This window comes from Chiloscyllium punctatum, chromosome 11 (genome assembly GCF_047496795.1).
Source record: "Chiloscyllium punctatum isolate Juve2018m chromosome 11, sChiPun1.3, whole genome shotgun sequence".
In the NCBI taxonomy this organism is placed as follows: Eukaryota; Metazoa; Chordata; class Chondrichthyes; order Orectolobiformes; family Hemiscylliidae; genus Chiloscyllium; species Chiloscyllium punctatum.
Window position 1 is genome coordinate 98,998,103 of NC_092749.1, and position 25,938 is coordinate 99,024,040.

General features: G+C 41.3%; 1 protein-coding gene across 1 annotated transcript in view; it reads left to right on the forward strand.

Annotated features, from left to right (window-relative positions):
• Positions 1–25,938, forward strand: part of memo1 (mediator of cell motility 1) — a 49,322-nt gene that overhangs the window by 7,567 nt on the left and 15,817 nt on the right. The window contains exons 2-4 of the mRNA XM_072581396.1: positions 682–763; positions 5,353–5,421; positions 23,499–23,611. Coding sequence (XP_072437497.1) covers positions 682–763; positions 5,353–5,421; positions 23,499–23,611 — 264 coding nt within the window. The remainder of the gene's footprint in view (positions 1–681; positions 764–5,352; positions 5,422–23,498; positions 23,612–25,938) is intronic.

Consider the following 25,938-nt stretch of genomic DNA (forward strand, 5'->3'; position numbering starts at 1 on the left):
TTTCTGGCAATGAAAGATCTGCAGAGCTTTGATCAGGAACTAACCTTTAACTTCCAGACCTGGTCTTATGAATTAATACAAGATTGTTTTGTCTGTTTTCTTTTTATGACCAGCTGTTACCCACATACCAAAACTAACCTTTAGTTCGTAATTCCCAGAATAAAATAAAAGCAATGAAAAATCAGTGGGGGCTTTGACACTAAATAATCTGACAATCCCATTGTTTTCAAATCTTTCCTCTGGCCTCTTTCACCATACCTCTTCAAGCCTTACACCATTCAAAATCTCATGTTCTTCCAATCTGAGCCTCCTGCATGTCCCCAGTTATCCTTGTTTCAGTCATTGGTGGATACATAAAGGCATCCTACTGCTGTAAAGATGTAAATGGACGATGAGAGCGGTATTAAGATTAGTCAATCGAAGTGACTTAATGAGGCCATAAGAAGAATGAGGAAAGGTATTGAAAGTGTACCAAAGTATCAAGTACAGAATAGGGATATGCAAGTGTCAGAGGAACAGGGTATTCTTAGCCTAGCTGGTATGCATTTGGGGTTGCTGAATAGAAAAGGTTTGAAGTTGGAGAAGGAGCAAAATTTCATAAGAGGGTCTATTTGAAATCTGCAGCTCGAGCTAATGAGCAAGATTTTTTTTTAAAAAAACTTCACCATTGTCTCTTTTCAGGAGCTCAATTGAATGCACAATTAGAAAACTGGCTCGCCCAAGCACAACCCACTGGGAGGCCAGCTCGAGCCATCATTGCACCGTAAGTCCATCTATTAAAACAAGTCAACAGAGCCTTTTAGAGTGACATGTTTAACGGTAAACTCACTCACCTCTCTGTTTCAACCAGTAATGCACAACCTGTTTGCTTTAGGTGTAAAGAAATAATCTTGATCATAATGCACCTTTCCACGTAGATCAGACGTTAAAGAAGATCATAGAATCCTTAGTGTGGAACCAGGCCCTTCAGTCCAGCAAGTCCACACCCAACCCTCCAAAGAGTATCCCACCTGAACCCATTCCCCTACCCTATTACTCGACATTTGCCTCTAACTAACACATCCCTGAACACTGGGCAATTTAACATGACCAGTTCACCTAACATGGCATGGGGTTTTCTTCTATGTTTCAATTCTACTCACTTAAGAGGATAGGTAAATATGCATCAAAACTGTAGAAGTGCCAAGTTTTGTTTGGTAAAGAGAGTTAGCCCTCTTTGAATATAGGTTAGGTATTCTTCTGAAAACCAAAAAGACCTAAACACCCGAAGGTCTTTTTGAAAATGAACCTGAACAGACCTGTGGACACACTGGGTCTGGGTCCTTTGGGGCAAAATAACTTAATTTGTCCCCAATGGAACGAAACCTTTTTGTCCCCCGCAGAGGCTCAAACTCAACATATCTCCTGGTCTGTTCAGAGCGTTCCTGGGGAAAATTAGCTTTGCTTTTGGTTAGCTCTGTTCGAGCTGGCCAAAGATCTTTCTCCCTCCGCTCCCCTCCCCAGCCTGAATAGACCTATAGGGGATATGTGTATCTGAAAGCTGCAAGTACCTTTTGTCCAAAAAATAGTTGGTGCTGAGGTTTTGGGATAAAGCATTCCTGATCAAGTACCACTGTGACTTTTGCAGCCATCTGAATGGAAAGGTGGCACCTTGCTTTTACACCTCGTTGAGAGACAGATGTGGATCCTTGGCTTTGCCTTATGTGACATGTATCTGGGATGTTTACTGCTCTGCTTTCATACTTGAAACAGCATTTGAATGACTAAATTTCAGTTTTGTCCAAATTTTGTTTGAGCGTGACTTGCTTTGTCAGTTGTGATGGTCTGTTGGTGGAAATGTCATTCTGGATTAGTGGTGCTGGAAGAGCACAGCAGTTCAGGCAGCGTCCAAGTAGCTTCGAAATCGACGTTTCGGGCAAAAGCCCTTCATCAGGAATGGGCTTTTGCCCGAAACGTCGATTTCGAAGCTATTTGGATGCTGCCTGAACTGCTGTGCTCTTCCAGCACCACTAATCCAGAATCTGGTTTCCAGCATCTGCAGTCATTGTTTTTACCTGGTGGAAATGTCAGCCTTGGTTCAGTAGTAACACAGTTGTCCCTTAAAGTAGAAGGTTGTGGCTTCAATTGTGCAATGCAAGTGGATGCTCCAGTGCAATATTGAGGGAGTGCTGTTCTGTCGAAAATACCATGTTTTGAGTTCAGTTTTGGACCAAATCTCTGACTCATTCCTGGATGGGCATTAAAGATTCTGTGGTCCAATTCAAAGAGAATGGGGAATTCTTTCCATGTCCTGACCAACTTTTATCCCTCAACCAATATCTCTAATTGTTAAATGTCATTGCAGTTTATGGGCATTTGCTGTGTGTAAATTGATTGCCTCATTTCCCTTCTTTACAGCAATGACTAAACTTAGAAAGTACTTCATGGAGTGTGAAGTGCTTGTGAAAGTAATTATGTAAACGACAGTTTGTTTGATTATGATTAAGGTAGCTATTTAACTGGCTGCTTCAGTTCTCTTACCAATCAAGTAAGTGCTCTATGACAGCAACTATATTCCCCAGTCTTAGCTTGAATTTGAACTTGAACCTTTTGCACATAACGGCATCAGGCATTGTCTCGTCAATTTATTAATTGATGTAGAGGCATCTTTGTCCAAGGGAAAAGCTGTTCACAACTCTGGGCCTGCAAAAATATAATTGATTCGCATATTAATGTTAAAATGTTGTTTTTGGAGGGTTGATGCAAAATTGTGTCAAGATTATGCTGGTGCCTGAATATGGAGATGGTGTGAACCATTTGCCTTGCCTTATGTGACATCCACCTGGGATATTTGCTGCGCTCCATTCATATCTGGAGCAGGTGGTCACATGCAGGCAGCGGTATATTTTTGTAGAGTTTGTCTTTCAGGAGAGCCTCTGTCAATGAGTGTGTCAAAGAGCCAATGGCACTCCTTGAGAAAGATTTAGATTTTTTCCGAGTGCCCTGGTCATCATTCCTCCCTCAGTCAAAACCATCATGATCTCCCCCACTTGGGAGAGTAGTAAGTCCATTGGAGCAGCATTAGTTGTAAGTTCCACTGCAGGTCATGCTATCACCGTTGGGACAGATAACACTGCTGATTCAACATTACTGAGCTTAACTCCTGGAACTATCTATTTTAACAGCCTGGGAGTACCACCACCCCCAACACAAGTTGGAGTAGTTGTGGAGGGTTGCTTACCAGCATCATCTTGAACAACTGCTCTCAAATTATTTATTTAATATATTCAGTGACTTTGGTCTCCACTGCCTTCTCTGATAGAGAATTCCACAGGTTCACCATCCTCTGTGTGAAGAAATCTCATCTGTCCAAAATGGCCTCCTACATATCGTGAGACTATGACCATTTGTTCTGGAGTCCTGAGCCAAGGATAACATCATCACTGGATCCAATCTGTCCAGCCTGAGAGAATTGTTTATATGTTTCAATGAAATCCTTCACTTCCTCTTAAACTCAAGTGAATACAGGTCAAGTTGACCCAATAATTCCTCACAAAATAAACAAAACTCTCCCAGAAATCAGTCTTTTGAACTGATACTGCATTCCCATTATGGCAAGAAAGTATTTTCTTGGGTAAAACTGCACACAATACTTACTCCAGGAGTTGTCTTACTGAGGCCTAATACAGCTGCAGTAAAAAGGCTTGATTTCTTATCAGTCCTCTTGCAATTCCTGGCAGTGTAGAGGCTTTCTGAATTTTCAAATATACTTACTTCTCCTTATTGAGAGGGGGCTTTGAAAAAAGGTTACTGAGATTATACTTGGCTGAGAGTCTTTGTTTTTTTTCCATATCTTAAATTGCAAGGTTGAAGCCTCAGCATAAAGATCTGCACAGGTTGACTTAACATTTAATTCAGCCCCAGCCATTTGATCTTTGAATACTTTATTATTGCCTTTATGTTTTTTCTTTTAAAAATTATCTCACTCTGAGACAAGTAACCAAACATGGGTAAGCAGGTAAGATCAGTGGTGGTATAGTGCAAGGAAGTCCCTTACCTGGTACTCATCTGTCTTTTTCCATACATATTTATTTGTTTTTTTTTCTGGGAACAGGAGGTTTTGAAGTTTGTCTTACTTTATCAAATTTTGGATTGCAACCTTCCAGAGCTATTCCTCTCATGTCTCTGCTAATTCTTGCACAGCCAATTCTCCACCCCATGGATTGCTTATCAGTATTCTGTCTGAAATAGTTATCTTCTTGTCCAGTAGTGCATGCATCTGACTTGAGCACACAGTAGTTGATCAGTCATGTAGTTGATCAGTCATTACACCTCCTATGTAAAATATGTATTTAACCTTTCTTCTTTCTCTTGCTAACAGCTTCAAATTGATTTATTGACTTCCCCACCGAGAAACAATAGTCTTTTGCTTTGGAGCTGTCAAAATCTGACACCTTTCATCAGAATTGCCAACACTTTTGTTATGCAATATAGGTTGAGTAATATTATATTTTGCATCATCCTCAACCTACCACCAAATAGTATCTTTATTACTTGAAGCTTTCTTTCCCCCTTTCATGTACAAAATGTAGGTGTTTGTCCCAGGATTATATTGATTGGGTTGTCACAAACTCAAAATTGGCCTGTACATGGTACAATTCGTCTCCTGACATCTGCTTTTTAAAATATACATTTAAAATGTGATGCACTTAACGCATTTTATCATGAGTGAATTACTTAGCCTGAGAAATTAATTGGACAGCAGTGATGCGGGGGGAGGTGCCTGCACTGCGTGCCAGTCAGCACAAAAGTGCGGTGTAATGTCACAGGTGTAATGCTGCAACCATTTAAAAATGATTAAAAATCTATCTGTTGTGTAAGAGTGAGCATTATGCTGAGACAATGCAATGATCATCCTAGGGGTGGTCTCTTTTGCCATGTGTGCATTTTCGCTGCAAAGTTTATCCTATCTCAAGTTTTCAAACCCGATTGTTGCCATAAGAATACAGAGAAATAAATTCAACTAAAACACATTTCATGGCAATTCTTTGGGATGTTACATTTGAATTTCTCATCCACTCAGCCATTGCCTGACCTTACCCTCCATCAATCGTGGCTCTGTAATTGCTGCCAAAAGGTACCCAAGGAAAGCCCCCTTCTGAATCCTTCCAATTCTCCTTCCCTGTCTGCCAGTCAGTGCTTAGTTTCTGGTTGGAAACATGCCCTTTCATATGTTGCTGGTTTAAAGCCAAGTCCTAACATTGTCTGATTCAGGATGTTCAAGATGTTCTGCTGGCTGTGGACATGTTGATTAGGTCTGCATAGGTTTTGTGTGGGATTTTAGTGTTTATGCTAACCTTTTCTTTTCTTTAGTCATGCAGGATACACGTACTGTGGATCTTGTGCTGCTCATGCTTACAAGCAAGTGGATCCATCAATCACGTAAGTGAATCGTAAATACTGGAGCTTCTCTTCTGGTAAATATCACCCTAACCAAGGTTGATTTTGAAGGAGGAATTGAGTAGAATTGGGTCATTGGAACCATTAAATGATGGAAATCTTCCTGCATGTTAGGTGTGTGACCAGAAGTGAAGACTGAGTAATTCATTGGCCAGCAATAGCATGGGTGCCATCATGCAAGGGATGGAAAGGAGTGAACCGTAGTAGACGTTTCTTTGCTGGCTGAATAGTCCAATCCTGGGGCTAGAGACTCAGTTACAGGTGGTGAGATTGGTTGTTGAGATGCTGTGGATTTGGTATCCTCTCTCCGTTGCTTGTATTAATCCCCATGTGCTCCATCCGAAGGGGTTGGCCCCTTCACGGATGCTGCTTCTCCATTTTGTGCGTTCTAGGACAAGCGGTTCCCATCTAGCAGGGATTTTGCATTTTTCAAAATGTCCTTGTAGTGTTTCTCCTGCATTCCTAATAATTGTTAACTATCCTGGAGCTCTGATTAGAGCACTTGTTCAGGGAGTCAGGAATCGGATGTGTGAATAATGTGACCCACCGGTCACAGCTAGTGAGTGACCACTGCTTCAATACTGGTATATTGTCCTGGGAGAGGATACTTGTTAATATGCCTGCTTTGCTACTGGAGTTGCAGGATTTTGTGAAGGTGATACTGGTGATAACTCTCCAGAGATTTGAGAGACTGCTGTACACGGTCCATGTTTCTGATGTATACAAGGGGTTGAGGTCCACAGCTGCTCTGCAGATCTTTGAGCTTGGCGCTGGACTTGTCTCGGGCCTTCAAGCAGTTTCCTCAGGAGATCAAAAGTTGCACTTGCTCAGAAGTTTGGGTTAATTGTCAGTCTCTGCTCACACTGAGGAGACCCCTGAGGTAAGGGAAGTGATCCATGTTGTCCAGCGGCTCACTGTGGATTTTGACAGTTGGAGGGGTATTGTTGTTTGTTTTCTGGCTGTTTAGCCTGAGGCCTGTTCTCTCCACACATCAGAAAGTTTTCTGATTCAGTATGTGGATGTACCTACTCGAGAAGTTGCAAAACTTGACCTATCCTTGGGAAATAAGGCCGTGTATTTGACTGAGGTGTCAGTAGGGGAACACTTTGGGGCCAGCAACAATAATTCTGTTAGTTTCAAAATAATGTTGGAAAAGGATAGCCCAGATCTAAAAGTTGAAGTTCTGAATTGGAGGAAGGCCAATTTCAATGGTATTAGGCAGAAACATTCCAAAAACAGATTGGAATCTGATGTTCGCAGGTAAAGGGATGGCTGGAAAATGGGAAGCCTTCAAAAGTGAGATAATGAGAATCCAGAGACTGTATATTCCTGTTAGAGTGAAAGGAAAGGCTGGTAGGTGTAGGGAATGCTGGATGACGAGAGGTTTTGATGAAGAAAAAGAAGGAAGCATATGTCACAGATGGAGTAAATCCTTAGAGTATAAAGGCAGTAGGAGAATACTGAAGAGGGCCAAAAGAGGACGTGTGATAGCTTTGGCAAATAAGGTTAAGGAGAATCCAAAGGGATTTTATAAATACATTAACTACAAAAGGGTAACTAGGTAGAGAATAGGATCCCTCAAAGATCAGCGAGGCAGCCAATGTGTGTAACCGCAGGAGATGGAGGATATACTAAACAAGTATTTTGTATCAGTCTTTACTGTGGAAAAGGACATGGAAGATATAGAATGCAGGGGAATAGATGGTGACATGTTGAAAAATGCCCATATTACAGAGGAGGCTGTGTTGGTTGTCTTGAAATGCATAAAAGTGGATAAATTCCCAGGACCCCTGATTAGGTGTACCTCAGAACTCTGTGGGAAACTAGGGAAGTGATTACTGGGCCCCTTGCGGCGATATTTGTATCATCGCTAGTTACAGGTGAGGTGCCGGGCGACTGGAGGTTGGCTAAAGTGGTGCCACTGTTTAAGAAGGGTGGTATGGACAAGCCAGGGAACTATAGACAGGTGAGCCTGACATTGGTGGTGGACAAGTTGTTGGAGGGAATCCTGAGGGACCGTATTTACATGTATTTGAATAAGCAAGGCCTAATTAGAGATAGTCAACATGGCTTTGTGCGTGGGAGATTGTCTCTCAAGGACTTGATTGCATTTTTTGAAGAAGTAATGAAGAGGATTGATAAGGGCAGAGTGCTAGAAGTGATTTACATGGACTTCAGTAAGGCATTCAACATGGTAGACTGGTTAGCAAGGTTAGATCTCATGGAATACAGGGAGAACTAGCCATTTGGATACAAAATTGGCTCGAAGTTAGAAGACACAGGGTGGTGGTGGTGGACGATTGCTTTTCAAACTGGAGGCCTGTGACCAGTGGAGTGCCATAAGGATCGATGCTGGGCCCACTGCCTTTCGTTATTTTATATAAATGATTTGCATTTGATCATAGGAGGTACAGTTAGTAAGTTTGCAAATGACACCAAAATTGGAGGTGTAGTGGACAGTGAAGAAGTTACATCAGAGAACAATGAGATCATGATCAGATGGTCCAATGGGCTGAGGATTGGCAGGTGGAGTTTAATTTAGATAAATGTGAGGCGCTGCATTTTGGAAAGGCAAATCAGAGCAGTTTATACACTTAATAGGAAGATCTCGGGGCGTGTTGCTGAATAGATACTTTGGAGTGCAGCTTCACAATTCCGTGAAAGTAAAGTTACAGGTAGATAGGATAGTGAAGAAGACGTTTGGTATGCTTTCCTTTATTGGTCAGAGCATTGAGTGCAGGAGTTGAGGGATCATGTTGTGGCTGTATAGGACATTGGTTAGGCCACTCTTGGGATATTGTGTGCAATTCTGGTCTCCCTCCTATCAGAATGATGTTGTGAAACTTGAAATTGTTCAGAAAAGATTTACAAGAATGTTGCCAGAGTTGGAAGATTTGAGCTATAGGGAGAGGCTGAACAGGCTGGGGCTGTTTTCCCTGGAGTGTCGGAGGCTGAGGGGTGACCTTATAGAGATTTAGAAAATCATGAGGGGAATGGATGGGGTAAATAGACAAAGTCTCTTCCCTGGGGTGCAGGAGTCCAGAGCTAGAGGGCATAGGTTTAGGGTGAGAGGGGAAAGATATGAAAGAGACCTAAGGGGCAAGTTTTTCACGCAGGGGTTGTGTGTGTATGGAATGGGCTGCCAGAGGAAGTGGTGGAGGCTGGTACAATTACAGCATTTAAAAGGCATCTTGATGGGTATATGGTTAGGAAGGTCTAGAGGGATATGGGTCCACTGCTGGCAGATGGGACTAGATTAGATTAGGATATTTGGTTGGCATGGACCCCCCCCCACCCCAAAGGGTACGTTTCCGTACTGTACGTCTCTATGATTCTAAATGTGTCAGTATTGTTTTGTAGATTGGTCCAGAGTATGTGCAACAGGTGTCATCTGCATACTTTGTTCAGTGACGGAAGTTGCGGTGTCTTGGTTCAGGCCTGGGATTAATCAAATTTTGAAAAGTTTCCCACTTTTCCTGTCGGTTGGCTCCACTCCATCTGGGAGTTTCACGAAGATGGGTTGGAGTATTGCAGTGTGGAAGATTAAAGAATACCTTTGGCACAATGACACAACACTGCTTGACCCAGTTTGCACTCATTGGATCTGTGGTAGATCTGTTGGTGAGGAGGATGAGCATGCCATCGTGAATGGTGGTCAATTTCTGCAGCAGCTGAATTTGAGGAACGTATTTTACCATTCCTCATGGTTGGCAGAGTCAAAGGCGTTTGACCTATTGAAGCAGAGCACATGAGGGAAGAGCACCCAGAGTCCGTCACCACCAGCTGAAAGAGTGAGGGAGGCAGACACTGAGACAGTCACCATCAGCTGTTGCAATTTATAGCTGATGAAAGTCAAATGTAGTGAATAAGATGGAGAATAGGATCAAATTTCAGGAGGCCATAGACTGATTGGTGACAGGCACATTATTAAACGCAAGTGTCAAGTGATATTCTTTTGGCAGAAGCATGAGTAAAGTGAACTAAATAATACAATTCTGAGAACAATTATGTGGCTATTTGCAAAATAAACTCAGACCAGTGTGGAACAGAGAAACATTTTGTCAAGACAAATACAGTACTCAGCAAAGGGAGATCAGCAAATACGTGATAATAGAGAAGATTTTCATGTGGGTGGTGGAAGGGGAGAGTATGCAGTAGCTTCGGGGGGAAAGATGTATTGCGATTGATAATTTAAGTTTTTTCCATATCAGTTAGCGAAGGTGGATATGGTAGTAGAGCTGGTGATTATCGCAGGGGAAGGTCAAGGAAAAGTGTTCAGAAGTTTGCAATGGATAAAATGATCAGTTTGCAACTGTAGATCCTGAACCTTTCCACTGAAAGTATATAATAGAAGCTGTCAAGTTCACCACTTGTAGTCCAGCTCCTTGAAAAGAAGGTGAATCTTTTCTTTGTGCATTTTTAGTTTGCCAGTGTCAGTTTTTAAAATTTCCAGATTTTAAAAAAAAAACCCCAAAGTTCAGGTTCTCAAACAACCACTGTAAGATGAGATTTAATCTCTGGAATTTTACTTGTCCAATAATAGAAACATATACTGCAAATTTGCCGTATATGTTTCTAACTTAAAGGAGAATCCGATCAAATCAATGTTGGTAGGTATGAATTTCTGTGAATGTTCCTTCCATGTTGGTAAGTGTTTTATAGGTTCCATACAAAACACGCACGCATTAATGGAGATAACTTGGCTTGTATGCATCGAAATCTAGTTAGAGCACAGTGTTCAGATGAAAGGAAGTGATGGCCAATGGTGTTTTCTGCATCATATGATGTATTCCATACTAAATCTGCAAATAATGGAGTAAATATTGATTGTAGGTGATACTGAGAAAGAAAGTGAATTTGAAGAAAGGAGAGCAACTAAAGAGGTCAAGGGTTAAAATGGATATCTGCTCAATGGCAAATAGTCATGCAGCATGGAAACAGACCCTCCAGACAACTCATCTGTGCTGACCAGACATTCCCATCTGACCTAGTGCTATTTGCAGTATCTGGCCCATATCCCTCTAAATCCTTCCATTCCCATTCTTCCAGATGCCTTTTAAGTGCAGTAATTCGACCCACCATCACCACATCTGGCAGTTCATTTCACGCACGCACCAATCTTTGCATGAAGTTGCCCCTCTGGTTCCTTTTTAAATCTTTTCCCCCTCACCTAAACCTATGCCTTCTAGTTTTGGACTCCCCGATGTAGAGTAAAATTTGAGAATTTTTGAAGTGAGTGGGAAGCACTGTGTGGCTTAGGGAGAGAGAAACAAAGGTTTAAGAGTCTAGGTACCTGAATCATTACAAGCTAGGTTGAATGCAGAGTACGGTCTTAGAAAGCATAATTAGAAGGTGATATAAGATCCCAACAGAGATCCATTGGTGAACCTCAGAGTTTCATTTGGCCTATGATGTATAGTTTTGGCTGTCAACCACAGCAAGAAGAACAAGCCTTAGAGAACTGAGCTGAGATGTGTAAGATGAGTGAATTTGCCTGTGATGAGAAAAAGACTTGGCTCTGGTGACACTCATTCGATCGTGGAGGTGATCTGTTTCACATGTCCAAAACAATGATTGGAATTGTCAGGATAGTGATAGAATGACTTCGCTATAGTCGAGGGAATCATGAAAAATGTAACCAATCTTAGCATTTAGAGCATATTGGTTTCACTTCAAGGATTGTGAGAACATTCTCTGCATTGTCTCTGAATTCATGAAATGCAGAGACAATTGGCCAGGCTTTGGAGGGAGAGCGCCTTTGGGAGTATGTGGTATCAAGAAAGGGCTATAAATTAGTATTTAAAGGATAGGGCTGCAATGACTGTCAAAAATGGAATAGAGCCATGAGCTGAATTGCTCACTTGTACATAAAATTTACATTTGCTCGCAAGAAGCATAGTGTTCGATGTACAGTGTTACTTGTGGTGACAGAGCTAAGTAGCTAATTTATATATTGGCAATCAAGCATCTAAAAATCTTGCCACCTTCTCTGTTTGCCAATGCTTTCCTTCTCCCACCCACACCACTTATCCATGAACAGCCTTATTCCTTTGAGGTACAGCTCTTCTGATATCAGTTCTGCTGCTGTCTCTGTCCTGCCCTCCTGGCTAGTACTTATATATGAGCCTTGATGGTGCATGTCAATAACCTGACAGTGGCGCCCTGGCAGCTGGAGTCTCTAACCACTGAGCTGCATGCTCTTTAAGGTGTTATGAGATAGCAAATGGAAACTGGAAATCCCTCTGGTCAATAGCCCTCTCTCTCCTACCACATGCCCTCCTTCCCCCTTAGGCACTCCCGCCTGCAAAAAAGTTAAAAGCGACCTACACCGACCTTGGTTCAACTAACCCAGGACAGGCTAGGAGATTAACATGCCCGATTCAAATGCTCCTTGGTTAAGCCCTCTCTCTATTGCTCAATTACTAATTGGGTAAACGCTGTCTCTGTATCTCCGAGACCAAGAAGGAAAGGGGGTAGTTTTCATAGAGGGTGGGGCTCAGGGTAGGTTTTTTGAGGGACTTAAATGGTGAGTGCATTTTAATGAGTCAGACAGTGGGATTTTCTAAGTGCAGCTATATATGAATTGAGATGTGGGTGTTAATTAGGGATTCTCCAGGCCTGGGCACAGGTAGATAATGTAGGGTATGGATGGAGAATAATACGAGGCAGAGATCAGAGATGACCTTATCAGCGATAGATAGAAGGAACGAACAGCGTGATGGCTCTGAATATGGTGAAAAGGTGCAGATTAGATTACTCCTATTTAATTCTCTAGCCTTTTGCTCACTCCTGTTTCAAAATTAACATAGCAAAAATAGGCCATGTGCTTTAAATCAAAAATGCATCAAGTATTTGTTTTAGCAAAATCACCTAGCGTAAAAAAGAATCCAAACCATGAGTTTTAGAGAAACGAGGCATCTATGTTGATGAGTCTTGGTATCCATAACAGTGAGTAACTACTAACAGTTCCTCAGCAGGGAGCAGATGATAACTGAAGTGGTATAATGGCTGCAATTTAATAAGAAAAACATTTGCTAGTTCTTTTCACTAGATTACTCCCAATAGGTGAATGAGAGATGTACACCCCAGTCCACTTAAACAATACCAGATCAGTATAAGATTTGCAAGAGCCACAGATGCTTTTGAAGTAATATTGAAATTTTTACATTGTGTAAGTACAAATATTGATAGTGCCTTCATGAATTGGGTTCACTTCAACATTGTAATGAACTCCTGTGTTGCTGTTTAATTTTTTTCTAGCTTCCTGTTTAACTTGCTTCTGCATCACATTTCCTTTTGAACTTTAGAGTAATCCAGCGTTCTAATTCGCACTAGTAGTTAATAAAAACTCCTCCCGATAGCAGCATGAACTGGCAGACATGTCCCTTCCATTTTCCTTTGTCCACAAGTGGAATGCTTTGTTTTTACTTGATGACCCATAGAGGAGCTTTTCAGAACTAACTAACTTTATCTGTGGGGTGCATTAAGCAGTACATGTGATCTGTCTTTGTGAGGCAAATCTGTTGTGCCTTAACAGTGGGTTTTAAGGAGGAGGGCTACAGGAGTCTGCTTTATGTATTTTAACTTTCAAAGGAAGCCTAGATATTTTACTTGTTTTTCTTTGTTTCCATTTTCTTTTTCCTGTGGTGTTTCTTCAATAGAAATCACTGACCTGTGTTTTCAGGTAGAGTTGGATATGTTCCTCATCCCCTATACAGTTTGTATGGACAGGATTTGATATATCCAGTCAGTAATTTCCACTGCTGTAGTTGGAAATGCGAGACAAGGGGAGGCGATGACCCAGTGGTATTATCACTGGACTGGTAATCTAGAGACCCAGGTAATGTTCTGGGGCCACAGATTTGAATTCTGCTATAGCAGTTGGTGGAATTTGAATTCAATGAACGAAAAATGGAATTAAGAATCTAAAGATTATCATGAAACCATTGTCTGTTGTCAGAAAAATGCATCTGTTTCACTGATGGCAAAAGCTGTATTCCTGATAATGGGCTTTTGCCTGAAACGTCGATTTTCCTGCTCCTCGGATGCTGCCTGACCTGTGCTTTTCCAGCACCACTCTGATCTAAACGCTGTTCCACTGATGCCATTACCTTAACTGCTATCCTTACCTGGTCTGGGCTACATGTGACTCCAGAAGCACAGCATTGCGGTTGACTCTGAACTGCCCTTTGGGATGGGCAATAAATGCTGGTCGAGCCAACGATGCTGTCATCCCGTAAATGAATCCCGAATTAATGAGGCAGAGGTAATCCTTTCCATATAAATGAAGAACAATGTTCAGACTGGTTTCCCATTGAGGTGTGAGATCCCACCTTAGGTACTGGTGCCAATAGCAGGATTGTGGGATGTGACCACACTGTCCTTAAGTAATTTTTGCAGGCTGTTATTACAGCATTGTTGTTCTCATCAATAAATGGCTTTTGACCATTGAGAGTTTAAGGTCACACATTGTTGGATTGAAACCAGCTTATTTCCACAATATCTGAATTTGCCCAGTGTTTCCTGACCAGCAGCTAGATTTAAACAATTCACAGGATAAAAGGTGTTAGATGGTTTAATATTCCAGAACATTTGTCACCATACTAGGTTATATCATCAGAGAGCCTCTGGATGAAGCACTGGTGGCATGGCCCGCTTTCTATTTGTTTTGGTTTCCTTGGGCTGGTGATGTCATTGCTGACGATGCCATTTCCTGTGATGTCATTTCCTGTTCTCTTTCGCAGGGGCGATACATGGAATCTAAGTCAGTGTGTTTGTTGATGGAGTTCCGGTTGGAATGCCAAACATTTTCTAACTCACCAGGGCCTGATGGCCTGCATCCAAAGGTTTTAAAGGAGGTGCTGTAGTGATGGAGGCACTGGATGAAATTAGTGAGTTTTGAGTCATGGAAATGACTGCCAGACAACTCAGACTCCTTAGCATCATGGCAGCCCACAAACCTACCAACAAACTAAAACAGCAGCTAATGAACTTGAAATACCCTATACAGACAATAAGCAACACTGATGTCATTTACAAAATACCTTGCAAGAAATGTAACAAATACTAGATTGGACAAACAGGCAGAAAACTAGCCACCAGGACACATGAATGTCAACTAGCCACAAAAAGACATGGCCCACTCTCGCTAATCTCCTTACATACAGATGAGGAAGGGCACCTCTTCGACTTGGACAACACATCCATCCTGGGACAAGCCAAACAGAGACACGCACGAGAATTCCTAGAAGCATGGCAAACGGAACTCTATCAACAAACACATTGACATGGATCCCATTTACCACCCCTGAGAAAAAGTACAGGAAATGACATTGACCCAAAGAAACCTAAGCACGTAAATAGAAAGCAGGCCATGCCGCCAGTGCTTCATTCGGAGGCACGCTGATGATGTTACCTGGTATGGTGACAAACGTCTGAAAACAAACCTTCCAGCTCAGCGAGCAAACCTACATCCATTGGGTGAAATATTCTGGGGCTGACTGGATTCTGAGAACATTCCAACTGACTGGAAAACTGCTGACGTGACACCTCTGTTGAAAAAGGGAGAGACGTTGAAAGCAGGAAATTGTAGAAGTATGACTCAACGAAGCACTAACCTATTTTCTTTGTACATATGCTACCAGACTTGCTGTGTTTCTCCAGCACTGTTCGTGTTTCAAGCAACATATAAGTCAGTTAGCCTAACACCAGTCATTGGGAAATGCAAGAGTCCTTTAATGAGGAAATTGCAGGACATTTTCAAAATCTGTCAGCATGATTTTGTGCAAGACAAATCATGTGTGACAAATTTACTTGAGTTCTTTTGAGGATATAATGAGTAAGAGTTGATAAAAGAGAACTGGTAGATGTAGTGTATTTTGATTTCCAAGTGGAATTTGATAAGGTTATTGCACAAGGCAGGAGTTCGTGGTATTGGGGTCATGGATTAGCCTACCAAAGAGAGTCTGGAGTATTGTCTTTTTCAGATTGGAACAATATCACAAGTGAAGTACCAACAGGATTTTCTAGGGTCTTGGGAGGAGAGGGAAGGGTCTTGCGTGTCCAGGTTTGCTGTCGATACAAAAAATTCATGAAAGATCGCTTTGTGATTGAGACATAAGAACTTCTGCGAGGGTGGAGAGAGAAGTGGTGTGAGGGGCCAAAAACTTGGCAGATGGAGTTTAATGTCAGAAAGTGTGAGGCCATGCACTTTAGTAGAAAGGATCAAAAGGCACTCTTCAAAACCAAAGGATCTGAGTGTTTTTTGTGTTGGCAACACAAAAATTTAGCATAGGTGCAGCAGGAAATGAAGAAGGCATGTGGAGTTTTGGCATTTTTGTTGCCGGGGGGGGGGGGGGGGGGGGATGAAGTTTGAAAATGGGGTTGTCTTATTACAACTGCTCAGGAGAAATGTATGAGGGAAGCTAATGAGGCTAAAGCCTGATAAGATTCCTGGACCTGACTGTATCCTAATATTTTAAAAGTAATTGTACACACAGTGGATGCGCTAGTGCTCATGGTAATCTTTCAAGATTTTGGAAAACTGCCAATTTAACATCCTTAATTCAAAAAGGAGGGAGACTTAAAATAGGGAACTGCAGGCCAGTTAGCCAAACATCTGTTAGTGACGAAATGTTTAAGTTTATGATACAACATTTAATAGCAGAGCATTGAGAAATACATAATGTGTCAAGAGTCAGCATGGCTTCATCAAGGAGAAATCATACCTGACAAATGAATTACACTATTTTGAGGTAACAGGCAGTGAAGATAAAGGGGAGCCAGTAAATGTAACTTGAATTTCTGAAAGCATTTGATGAGGTACTGTAAGTAAGGCTACTCAAAAAAGATAAAATAGTGTAGGGTAGTATATTAGTATTGACAGTGTACTGCCTAACTACTGAAAGACAGAGTTCGGATAATGGACATTTTCAGGTTGGCGAACTATGACTAGAATGCTCGAGGGATGGATGCTAGGGCCACAGTTATTGACAAGTGAATGCACTCGCACCAAGTTTGCAGATGACCTAAAAATGAATGGGAAGGAAAGGAGTGAAGTTGAGACAGGAGTCTACAGAGGGATATGAAGACACTGGGCAAAAACTTGATAGACTATAATGTGGAAAGATGTGAGGTTATGCACTTTGGCAGGAAGAGTAGAAAAGCTGAATATTGTTTAAGTGAAAAATGACTGCAAAATGCTGCAGCAGAGAGGAATTTGGGTGTCGTGCATTAATCACCATGTCAGCATCCAAGTTCAGCAAGCAATAGGAAAGGCAAAGGGAATAAGGAATAAAATTAGTGAGATCTTGCTAAAACTATTCAAGATAATAGTCAGATCATGTCTAAGATAGTGTAAACCGTTTTAGTCTTCTTGACAGAGGAAAAGTATACCCCCACTGGAGGAAGTTGCGAGGAAAGCTTTTGTAGATTGAATTTAGACCCATTGGAATATAGAAAAATGAGCAGTGACCTCATTGAAACATGCAAGGTTCTTAGAGGACTTGACCGTGCAGATGTAGAGAATTCCTTCCCCCTTGAGGGAAAGTCTATGACCAGAGGGCATAATCTCTGATTTTGGGGTTCACCCGTTTCAGGTCAGGATGAGTAATTGTTTTGTGAAGGTGGTAAACCTGTGGAATTTTATTTACCACAGTGTGATGTTGAGGATGGGTTCTTGAGTGTATTCAAGACTGAGAGATTTCTCTTCCTGAAGGCAATGGCGGGTAATGGGAATAAAGCAGGAAAGTGAAGTTTGGGAATGATCAGATCCACCAAGATCTCATTGACTGGCAGAGCGGACACGATGGGCTAAATAAGTCTATTTCTGCTCCTTGTTTTCTGGTGCTAAGATCACCTTGGAGTACAGCTTTCATTCCTTTCTATAAGAAGGATACACTGTCATTGAGGGCAATTCAAAACAGATTCACAAGGTGGATTAAGGGTTTGATTTATCAAGGATGGCTTAACAAGTTAGGCTTTTATTAATTAGAGTTTAGAAGAATGAGGAGTGATCTTAGTGAAGCTTACAAGATCCTACAGGAGCTTGACATAGTAGATGTTGAGAAGATGTTTCTTTAGTTTGGGAATTGTGAACTAAGGGACATGGTTACAGAATAAGGGGACAGTCACTTAAAACGTAGAAGCCATGGAATTTCTTCTCCCAGAGGATAGTAGCTGGAATTCTCTACCCCAGAGAGTTGTGGAGATGAGATGTAGGTAGAGTTTTGAAATATCATGAAGTTGATGATTGCTGGTACGAAAGGAATTGAGACCTGGGGCCAAACAGCCATAATCTTGAGTTGCTGGGCATTCTGGAGAGGCTGAAAGGCCTCTTGTTGCTCATTTGATTTTTGTGCTTACGTACATCATACTGCAACCATGAGAGACTAGTTCACAATATATTAAAATCAGTTCATCTGCATTGATTTCCTGTCTGTCAAACGTATTCATTAAATTGATCCCATTTGCTGGCAGAGACGGTGGGTAATGGCTTCAGTTTTTGCAGTACTTAGGAAATTTCTGCTTAGCCAGTATTGAGAGTCTGACAATTTTATAAGACAATGGGTTATATATGCATTATATATGTCTATGTACACAGGAGAGTGAATGAGGTAGAAATACAAAGCAAAAAAGCTGGAGTTAGTCACTGTGCGCTCAATGCAGTTTCCTTTATGTTGGCAAGACCAAATATAGATTGGGTGATGGCTTTGCATAACGCCTCCACTTTGTTTAAAAGAATAACCCCACCATTCCAGTTGCTTTCCATTTCAAGCAGCCATCTTGTGCCCGTGCTGACCTTTCAGTTTCAGGCCTGCTGTAGCATTCCTGCACAGCTCAGTGTAAACTGGACCTCATTTTCTGATAAGGCACTTTACAGCCTTCAGAACTATCTTCAACAACCATGGGGGTGAGGTGTGAATTCATAGCGAGGACTGGGAGGAGAAAGTGAACAAGGGCTGTTGAGCAGATGATTTCAAACTTGATGACAGGAGTTCCACACACTTGGTAAGATGGAGACAGTGGAGAAGCCATGCAGGAGAGAAAAGAAGCTGGACGCTATCGTGGTTTTCTTGGTTGATTGGCAAAAGTAGTTTTAGCAGACTGCATTGTGTGTGGGTGGTGAATGGTTAAACTGGTTATACACCATATCCATTCATGTCTGTATCTGTTGGGCTTGAGACTGGAGATGTGTGCCATATTGGGATACAGTGAGTGTGATGATTTTAAAGGAAACTTAAAGCTTTAAAGGTAGAGGTGTGGCCACGTGCACCAGCAGCTGCAGAATTGTTGTGGTGAATGGGTAGTTAAATATGATAACATTGGTATTTTAAAAGTACAATTGTAAATGTGTTGTAATGGGTTTCCCTGCAGACTGGCATAGAAGAGTAGGTTAGGGCGAAGGAGGGAGATTTTGGTGACCAGCGATAGGGAATTACTTGACCTGTGACTCAATGTTATGTAATGCAGTGTAAGTTGATGCAGACCGTTCTGCTGTAATACAAATTTGCTGTAACGCGATTAAATTGGGGATGCTGTTTCTAAAGCGCAAACTTTTAAAACTTGGCTGTAATGTGATCACATTGCCAACACTTTTGGTGTTGTTTCTAAAACATGGAACCGTCGCATTGCAGAAGAACGGACTCCATCTCTGAAGATAATTTGCTGGGTGTAGAAGCTGAGAGAGGAGTGTTGTGAAGATAACTCGTTAGTGCTTGGATGTGCACTACTAAATGAGGATCTTGACCGAGAGGTGATGGGCTTTGATCAAGGTGGTATAGAGTCATAGAGATGTACAGCACGGAAACTGACCCTTCGGTCCAACTCGTCCATGCTGACCAGATATCCTAACCTAATCTAATACCATTTGTGAGCACTTGGCTCATATGCCTATAGAGGTGCCTTTTAAATGTTGTAATTGTACCAGCCTCAATCACTTCTCTGGCAGCTCATTCCACACACGCACCACCCTATGATCAAGGTCATTGGAGAAAATGCCACAGAAGGGAGTACAGACAAGTGTTCCAGGCTGGGGAGGTTTCATTTAGAGGGAAGGTGATATCACATAGCCAGACTCAGTTAAGGTTGTGATGTCAATGCAGTTACCCACAATAAGCTTATGGATGGTGAGGGCATTTCTCATGTGATTTGATATTGTGGAGGGAGACATGACATGAGGGTAGTTGATCCACTGAGCCAGCGCCCAAACTAGTTGAACAATAAAGACATTGGCTTATCCTCTAATTAGGATGCTGGGCAGGAAGGTTGATAGAAGTGCAGTGTGGAACAATTTGGATTTGCTGCTCACGAGACCACCATTCAGAGCAGGAGTAACTTGTTTGGCCCTTCAAGGCTGCTCTGTTATTCCAAAACATTCTAGCTGGTAATAGAGAGCAACCTTTCTACACTATTTTCGTATCGCCCAGTTTCCTTAGTATCATGAAGACGGTCAATTTCGCTCTCTGCATGCACGCACTCACTGAACCTCCACAGCTTTCAGGGAAAAAATTGCAAATATTCTCAACTCTTTGAATTAAGAAATTTCTCCTCTTGGCCAACTTGTCTGTGTATTATGACTCTAGTTCTAGACTCTCCAGCCAGAGGAATCCGCCTCCCAGCATCTACCCATTAAGTCCATTACGAACCTTCTGTTTCAAAGTAATGACCTCTCATTCTTCTTAACCTCAGAAATTGCCAGCCTAAGATCTGCCTACTCCGCCACTGGTTCAAAAGTATGGAACTTCCTTAGTGAAAGTCTGTTGCTGTGCCTCCAACACATGGACTGCAGTTGTTGGAGAAGGCAGCTGAACAGTACTAGTTCGAGGCAGTTAGGGACAGGATGTAAATGCTTTGTCAGCCCATGAAAGAATGGTGATTTTTAAACAAATCTCTTCCATCCCAGGAGCCAGTGCTGTGAATCTTTATTACACTCACTTGAGGTATATGTATATTTCCTTAAGGCATTGACACTAAAACTATACCATACTGTCAGTATAATCTCAACAAGACCCAGTAATCAATAATTTTTTGTTTGGTGTTCTATTCTTTTGTAATAAATACTATTTCTTTCTTTCCTTAGTAATGTGCTAAAGTTTGTATTTTGTTAACAACTAAACCAATATTTCCTAGTCCAAAATGTCACCATTTTAATATTAGTCAGTTTTTCTACTTGACTTAATTTTGGGTAATTTCACATTTCTCCACATTATAGCTGCAACATTCTTCCCCATTCACTGAGCCTGTTTAAATCCATTTGCAGTCTGTGTTTTCCCATCTAGTTTTTGTTGTCTGTAAACTTGGATGCTTTGCGCTCTATTCCTGTATCTCATGTATTGGTACAGCTCATGACTGAGGCCCAAGCCCTGATCCTTGTTGTAATCCACTACTTACATGCATGCCTACCAGAAAATGCCTTGTTTATTCCTACTGTTTTCTGTACATGCTCGATCCATGCCAACGTTCACAAAGAACAGCACGAGTAGTGCCCCTGTGGAATGGGTTTCTGTAGTCTTTCTCCAACTCTGTTAATACCTTGAATGTAAAAGACGGCTTGTAATGAACAGGTCACAACCACCTTCACTACTTCATCAATGACCTCCTTCAAAGGGTTAGAGACAGGGATGTTCACAATTTATAATTCCTTGGACCTTGAAGTAGTTTGTGTCCAAATACTGCAAGGCTTGGGCAACTTTCAGGCCTGGACTGATAAGTGGCAAGTGACATTTGTGCTACACAAGTACTGGATAATAATCTTCATCAAAACCAAATTCAGTAACCCAATGGTGTTCACTGGCATTACATTGCTAAGTCCCCCTGTGATTAAACTCCTGATTGATACTGTTTACTGAAAACTGAACTTGTTCAGTCCTATAAATACTGTGGCTATGAGCAGATCTTTGGCTGGCAATTCTGTGACCAGTAACTCCCCATCTGACTCCCAGAGCCTGTTCACCATATATACGACAAATGAGTATGATGGAATACTTAAACAAAAGCAAAATCTGCAGATGTTGGAAATTAAAAATTAAAAAGTGCTGGCAAAACTGTGCAGGTCTGGCAGCATCCGTGGAGAGAAAAGCAGAGTTAACATTGAGTCTGATACAATGGGACTTCAGTGCACTCCAGTTGCCTGGATGAGTGTAGCACCAACAAAGCTCAAGAAACTGATCATTATCCATGGCAAAGCAGCTGCTTGATTGGACCTCCATTTAATATCTTCAACCTTTGCTTTCTCCACTGCCACTGTGCAGTAGCAACTGATGCATTGCAACAACTCAGCAAGGCTAACATCCTCCACATCAACAACTTATACCACTGAGAACGGTAAGACATATTTGGGAGCACCATCACTTGCAAATTCCCTGTCAAGCCACATGGCACCCCTGACTTGGAAATCATATCACTGCTCCTTCACAGTCACTGCATCAAAATCCTGGAGCTCCCCCCTCACAGCACTTGGATGTATCTACATCTCATGGACTGTAGCATTTCAAGAAGGCAGCTCGCCATCACCACCTCAACAATAATTAGGGCAATAAATGCTGGGTCTAGCCAACAATATACATATCCTGTAAATGAAAGCATAAAAATACCAAAAAAATGTGCGTTGGTCTTTTTGAAACGAGGAAAGGGAATGACTGTGGGTTATCCTTGGAAATTTCTATTCTAATGGACTGTAGGTGACCAGTAATTGGGTATATTCCATTTAGAGTACTTTGAACATGGAAAAGAGCCTCCAAGATATTGATAGATTGAGTAATTGGGCAAAGGTCTGGCAAATAGGGTACAATGTGGGAGAGTGTGAAATTGTCCATTTCGGTAGAAAGAAATGAAGCATTGGATCCAAATGGTGAGATATTGCAGAGCTGAGATGCAGAGAAATCTGGGTTTCCTTGCAAATTAATTACAGAAGGTTAGTATACAGGTATAGAATAGAATTGATGGGAATTGTAAGTAAGAGTAGGAAGGTTATGCTTCTGTTGTACAGGGAATTGATGAGAGAGCTTCTGGAGCGCTGTGTATATTACTGGTCACCATACTTGTGGAAGGATGAAAATTCATTTGAAGCAGTTCAAAGAAAGGTTACTGAATTAATACCTAAAATGGGCAGATTGCCTTTTGAGGAAAGACTTTCCAGCTAGTGTCTGGTGTTTTGAAGAGTCAGAGGTGACTTAAATGAGACACAAGATCCTGATGGGACTTGACGGATGGATATTGAAACCATATTTGTACTTGTGCGAGAATCTAGTATTAGGAATCATAGTTTAAAAGCAAGAGGGTGTCCATTTAAAACCGATAAGGAAACATTTTCTCAGAGTTGTCTCTCTTTGGAATTCTCTTCCTCAAAAAGCGATGGATGCAGAATCTTTAAATACTTTTTAAGGCAGAGGTAGATTCTTGATGACCAAGGGGGTGAAAGATGATTGGGGATATGCAGGAATGTAGAGTTGAGGTTAAAATCAGATCAGCCATGGCCTTATTGGACCAGGCTTGAAATGCTGAGTGGCCTACTTGTGTTCCTTGTTCATCTATTCATAAGAATAGCAAGAACTATTATGAGAAACGGGTGATGAAGGGCTGATGCCAGAAACTCAATTCTCCTGCTCCTCGGATGCTGCCTGACCTGTTGTGCTTTTCCAGCACCACACTCTCGACTCTGATCTCCAGCATCTGCAGTCCTCACTTTCTCCTATTGGGAGAAAGTAAAGAATCCAAATTGTCCAAAATAACCAGTTGTGATTGTCTAGCCCCCTCACTGCAACAATCTGGATGAATTAAGGTGCCACAAATGACTTCCCTCAACTGTAAATGCTGTGTGACTTGACCTGTGATACTGAGAAACAGTCGGTTTCTCTGTTTCAGTGCAGGTGTCATCAAGTAACAGCATCCCCTGGGGAGGTGGATAATGAAAGATGAATTGTGAAATGTTGCTAATTTCCACCATGTGGGTGATTGCTCGCTGTGAAACTGGGTTTTATTTAAAATGCTTTGTAATTGTTTGTGTAAGTCAGAAGGCAGGTAACTGCTCAGATTTACCAATGGATTTAATTTTGTCACAGACGCAGAGTTTTTATCTTGGGACCATCGCACCATGCGCCTCTTTCTCGCTGTGCTTTATCCACTGCAGATATTTATAGAACACCTTTGTATGATCTACGCATCGATCAAAAGAGTAAGTATCAATACCAAGATTTTGCTATTGATCAAAAATGAAATGTTATGCATGTTGTTTTAAATTTGTATGAGAAAACTGATGTCAAGATTACCTGCTGCCCAGCTAAATCAAGGATTGGGTTTCCTTTTAAGCTCATCATTTGCTGCCCTGCCTACCATGAGGTAATAGGTATGGCAGATGTGGATGTACTAGTCGTAATGATAACGTCTTACATTTGAAAAGTTAAAAGGCTGTGAGAATAAGGAGAGAATTCCAGCATGGATTAAAAATAGATTAGGGAGCAAAGAATTAGGAGTCGGACAAGTTTCTGGGAGACGTTAGAGTTCATAGCGGTGTTATGTATTTGTCTAGAACCTCTTCAGTTCACTGTGTATACCAAGAATTTGGATGTAGGTCTGGAGTAAGGGTTTGAGGTTTGCAGATGTTATCAAAATCTGATGTATTGTTAATTCCTTAGAAATTGCAATAGGTTATTGATGGTGAAATGAGCTGAAAAGAAACCGATTCAATCCAGCATCACTGAGATGGCACAATTTGTAAATAAAAGCAGCAGCAGTTACTATCATCTTGGAATAAGCTTGATTCTGTGATTTGGTCAGGTTCAGCAGGTAGCTCATACAATATAATGTACAAACGTATGAATTAGAAGCAAGTGTAGGCTTCTTGAGCCTGCTACACAATTTTAATGACTGATGACTGATCTGATTATTCTACATTGCTGCCTAACTTTTCACCCTTTCTCCTATCAAGAATCAGTGTACCTCTGGGTTAAACAGATTCAAGAACCTCCTTCCACCACCTCTTGAGGAACAGTTCTAAAAATGTATGACATTCAAAACATTTTGCCTCATCTTTGTAGTTCTAGCATTTCCCACAAGCGAGGACATCCTTTCTATATACACCTGTCAAGAGCTTTCAGGATCCCATATGTTTCAATGAAGTTGCCTCTTATTATTCTAAACTCAATTAGTTGCAAACCTAGCCTGTCCAACTTTTCCTCATAAAATGACCATCCATTTTAATATTAGTCTTAAAAGTTCTCTGAGCATCCTGAATACATTTATATCCTTAAATAAGGAGACGAATACTGTATGCAGTATTCCACTTGCCAATGCCCTGTATATAAACCACCTACTTTGTATTCCCTTCACAATAAATGATATCAATCTATTGGTTTTCCTCATTACTTGCTGCATCTGCTTAATAACCTTTTGTGGTTCAAGAATCTGGACTCCCGGATACCCCTGCACCTCAGAACTCTGCTAACTTGCAAACTTAGAATTCTTTCTATTCTTGTCCCAATTAACAATTTTATATCATACTCTATTTTCTAAATCTGTGCTTACTCTCATATCCTATTCATGTCCCTTTGTAATCACCTCCACAAATTACTTTCCTAGTTATCATGGTGTCATCAGCGAATATAGCAATTACCTTCAGTCCCTTCATCTCCGTTATTTATATGAAATGTAAAAGGTTGAGACCCCGGCACTGATGCTTTTGGCATACCACTTGTGGCATCTTGCCAACCAGAAAAAGGTCCTTTGTGTCATCTAACAGCAAATAATCTTCGTCCATGCCAATATGTTACCATCTACACAAACTTCTGTTTTCCACAAGGACTTTGTGGCACCTTAGCAAATGCCTCTTGGAAATCCAAGCACAAACGCCTTTTATCCACAACACCTGTTACTTAAAAAAAAATTCCATGAAATTGGTTAAATACAACTTCTCTTTTACAAAAGAGTGCTTACTTGACTACCACGAACCTTTCTGATGTTCTGCCAAGATCTCTTTATTAATAGCTTCTAACATTTTCCATGACATGTTAAGGTGACTAGCCTGCAGTTTCCTGTTTTCTGTATCCCTCTTTGAACAGAGGCGTTAGTTGTTATTTTTCATTCTAATGAAACCTTCCCTGAATCTTAAGAAGTTTGGATTATGAAAATCACGCCATAAATAATCTTGGCAGCCAGTTCTTTTAAGATCCCTAGAGCAAGTCCATCAAGACTCCAGGACTTGTTAGCCCGCAGCTCTAATATTTTGTTGAATCCATCTTCCTCCCTCCCTCCGATTTCCTGATTGACCGCTATTCCTGGATTGTTACCTGCGACCTTTATAGTGAAGACCAGTGCCAGCTCCTTATTTTCTATTCCCATTATTACTTCAGTTTTTGTAGGACCAAGGTTCACTTTGTTAACCTGTTCCTTCATAGCTATAGAACTTTTTAAAAAAATATATTTTTAGCTAGTTTTTGTTGTGTTCTTAATTTTTCTCCCCTTTTTGGCTTTTTAAAAAAAATATTTTGCCTAGTCCTCTGACTT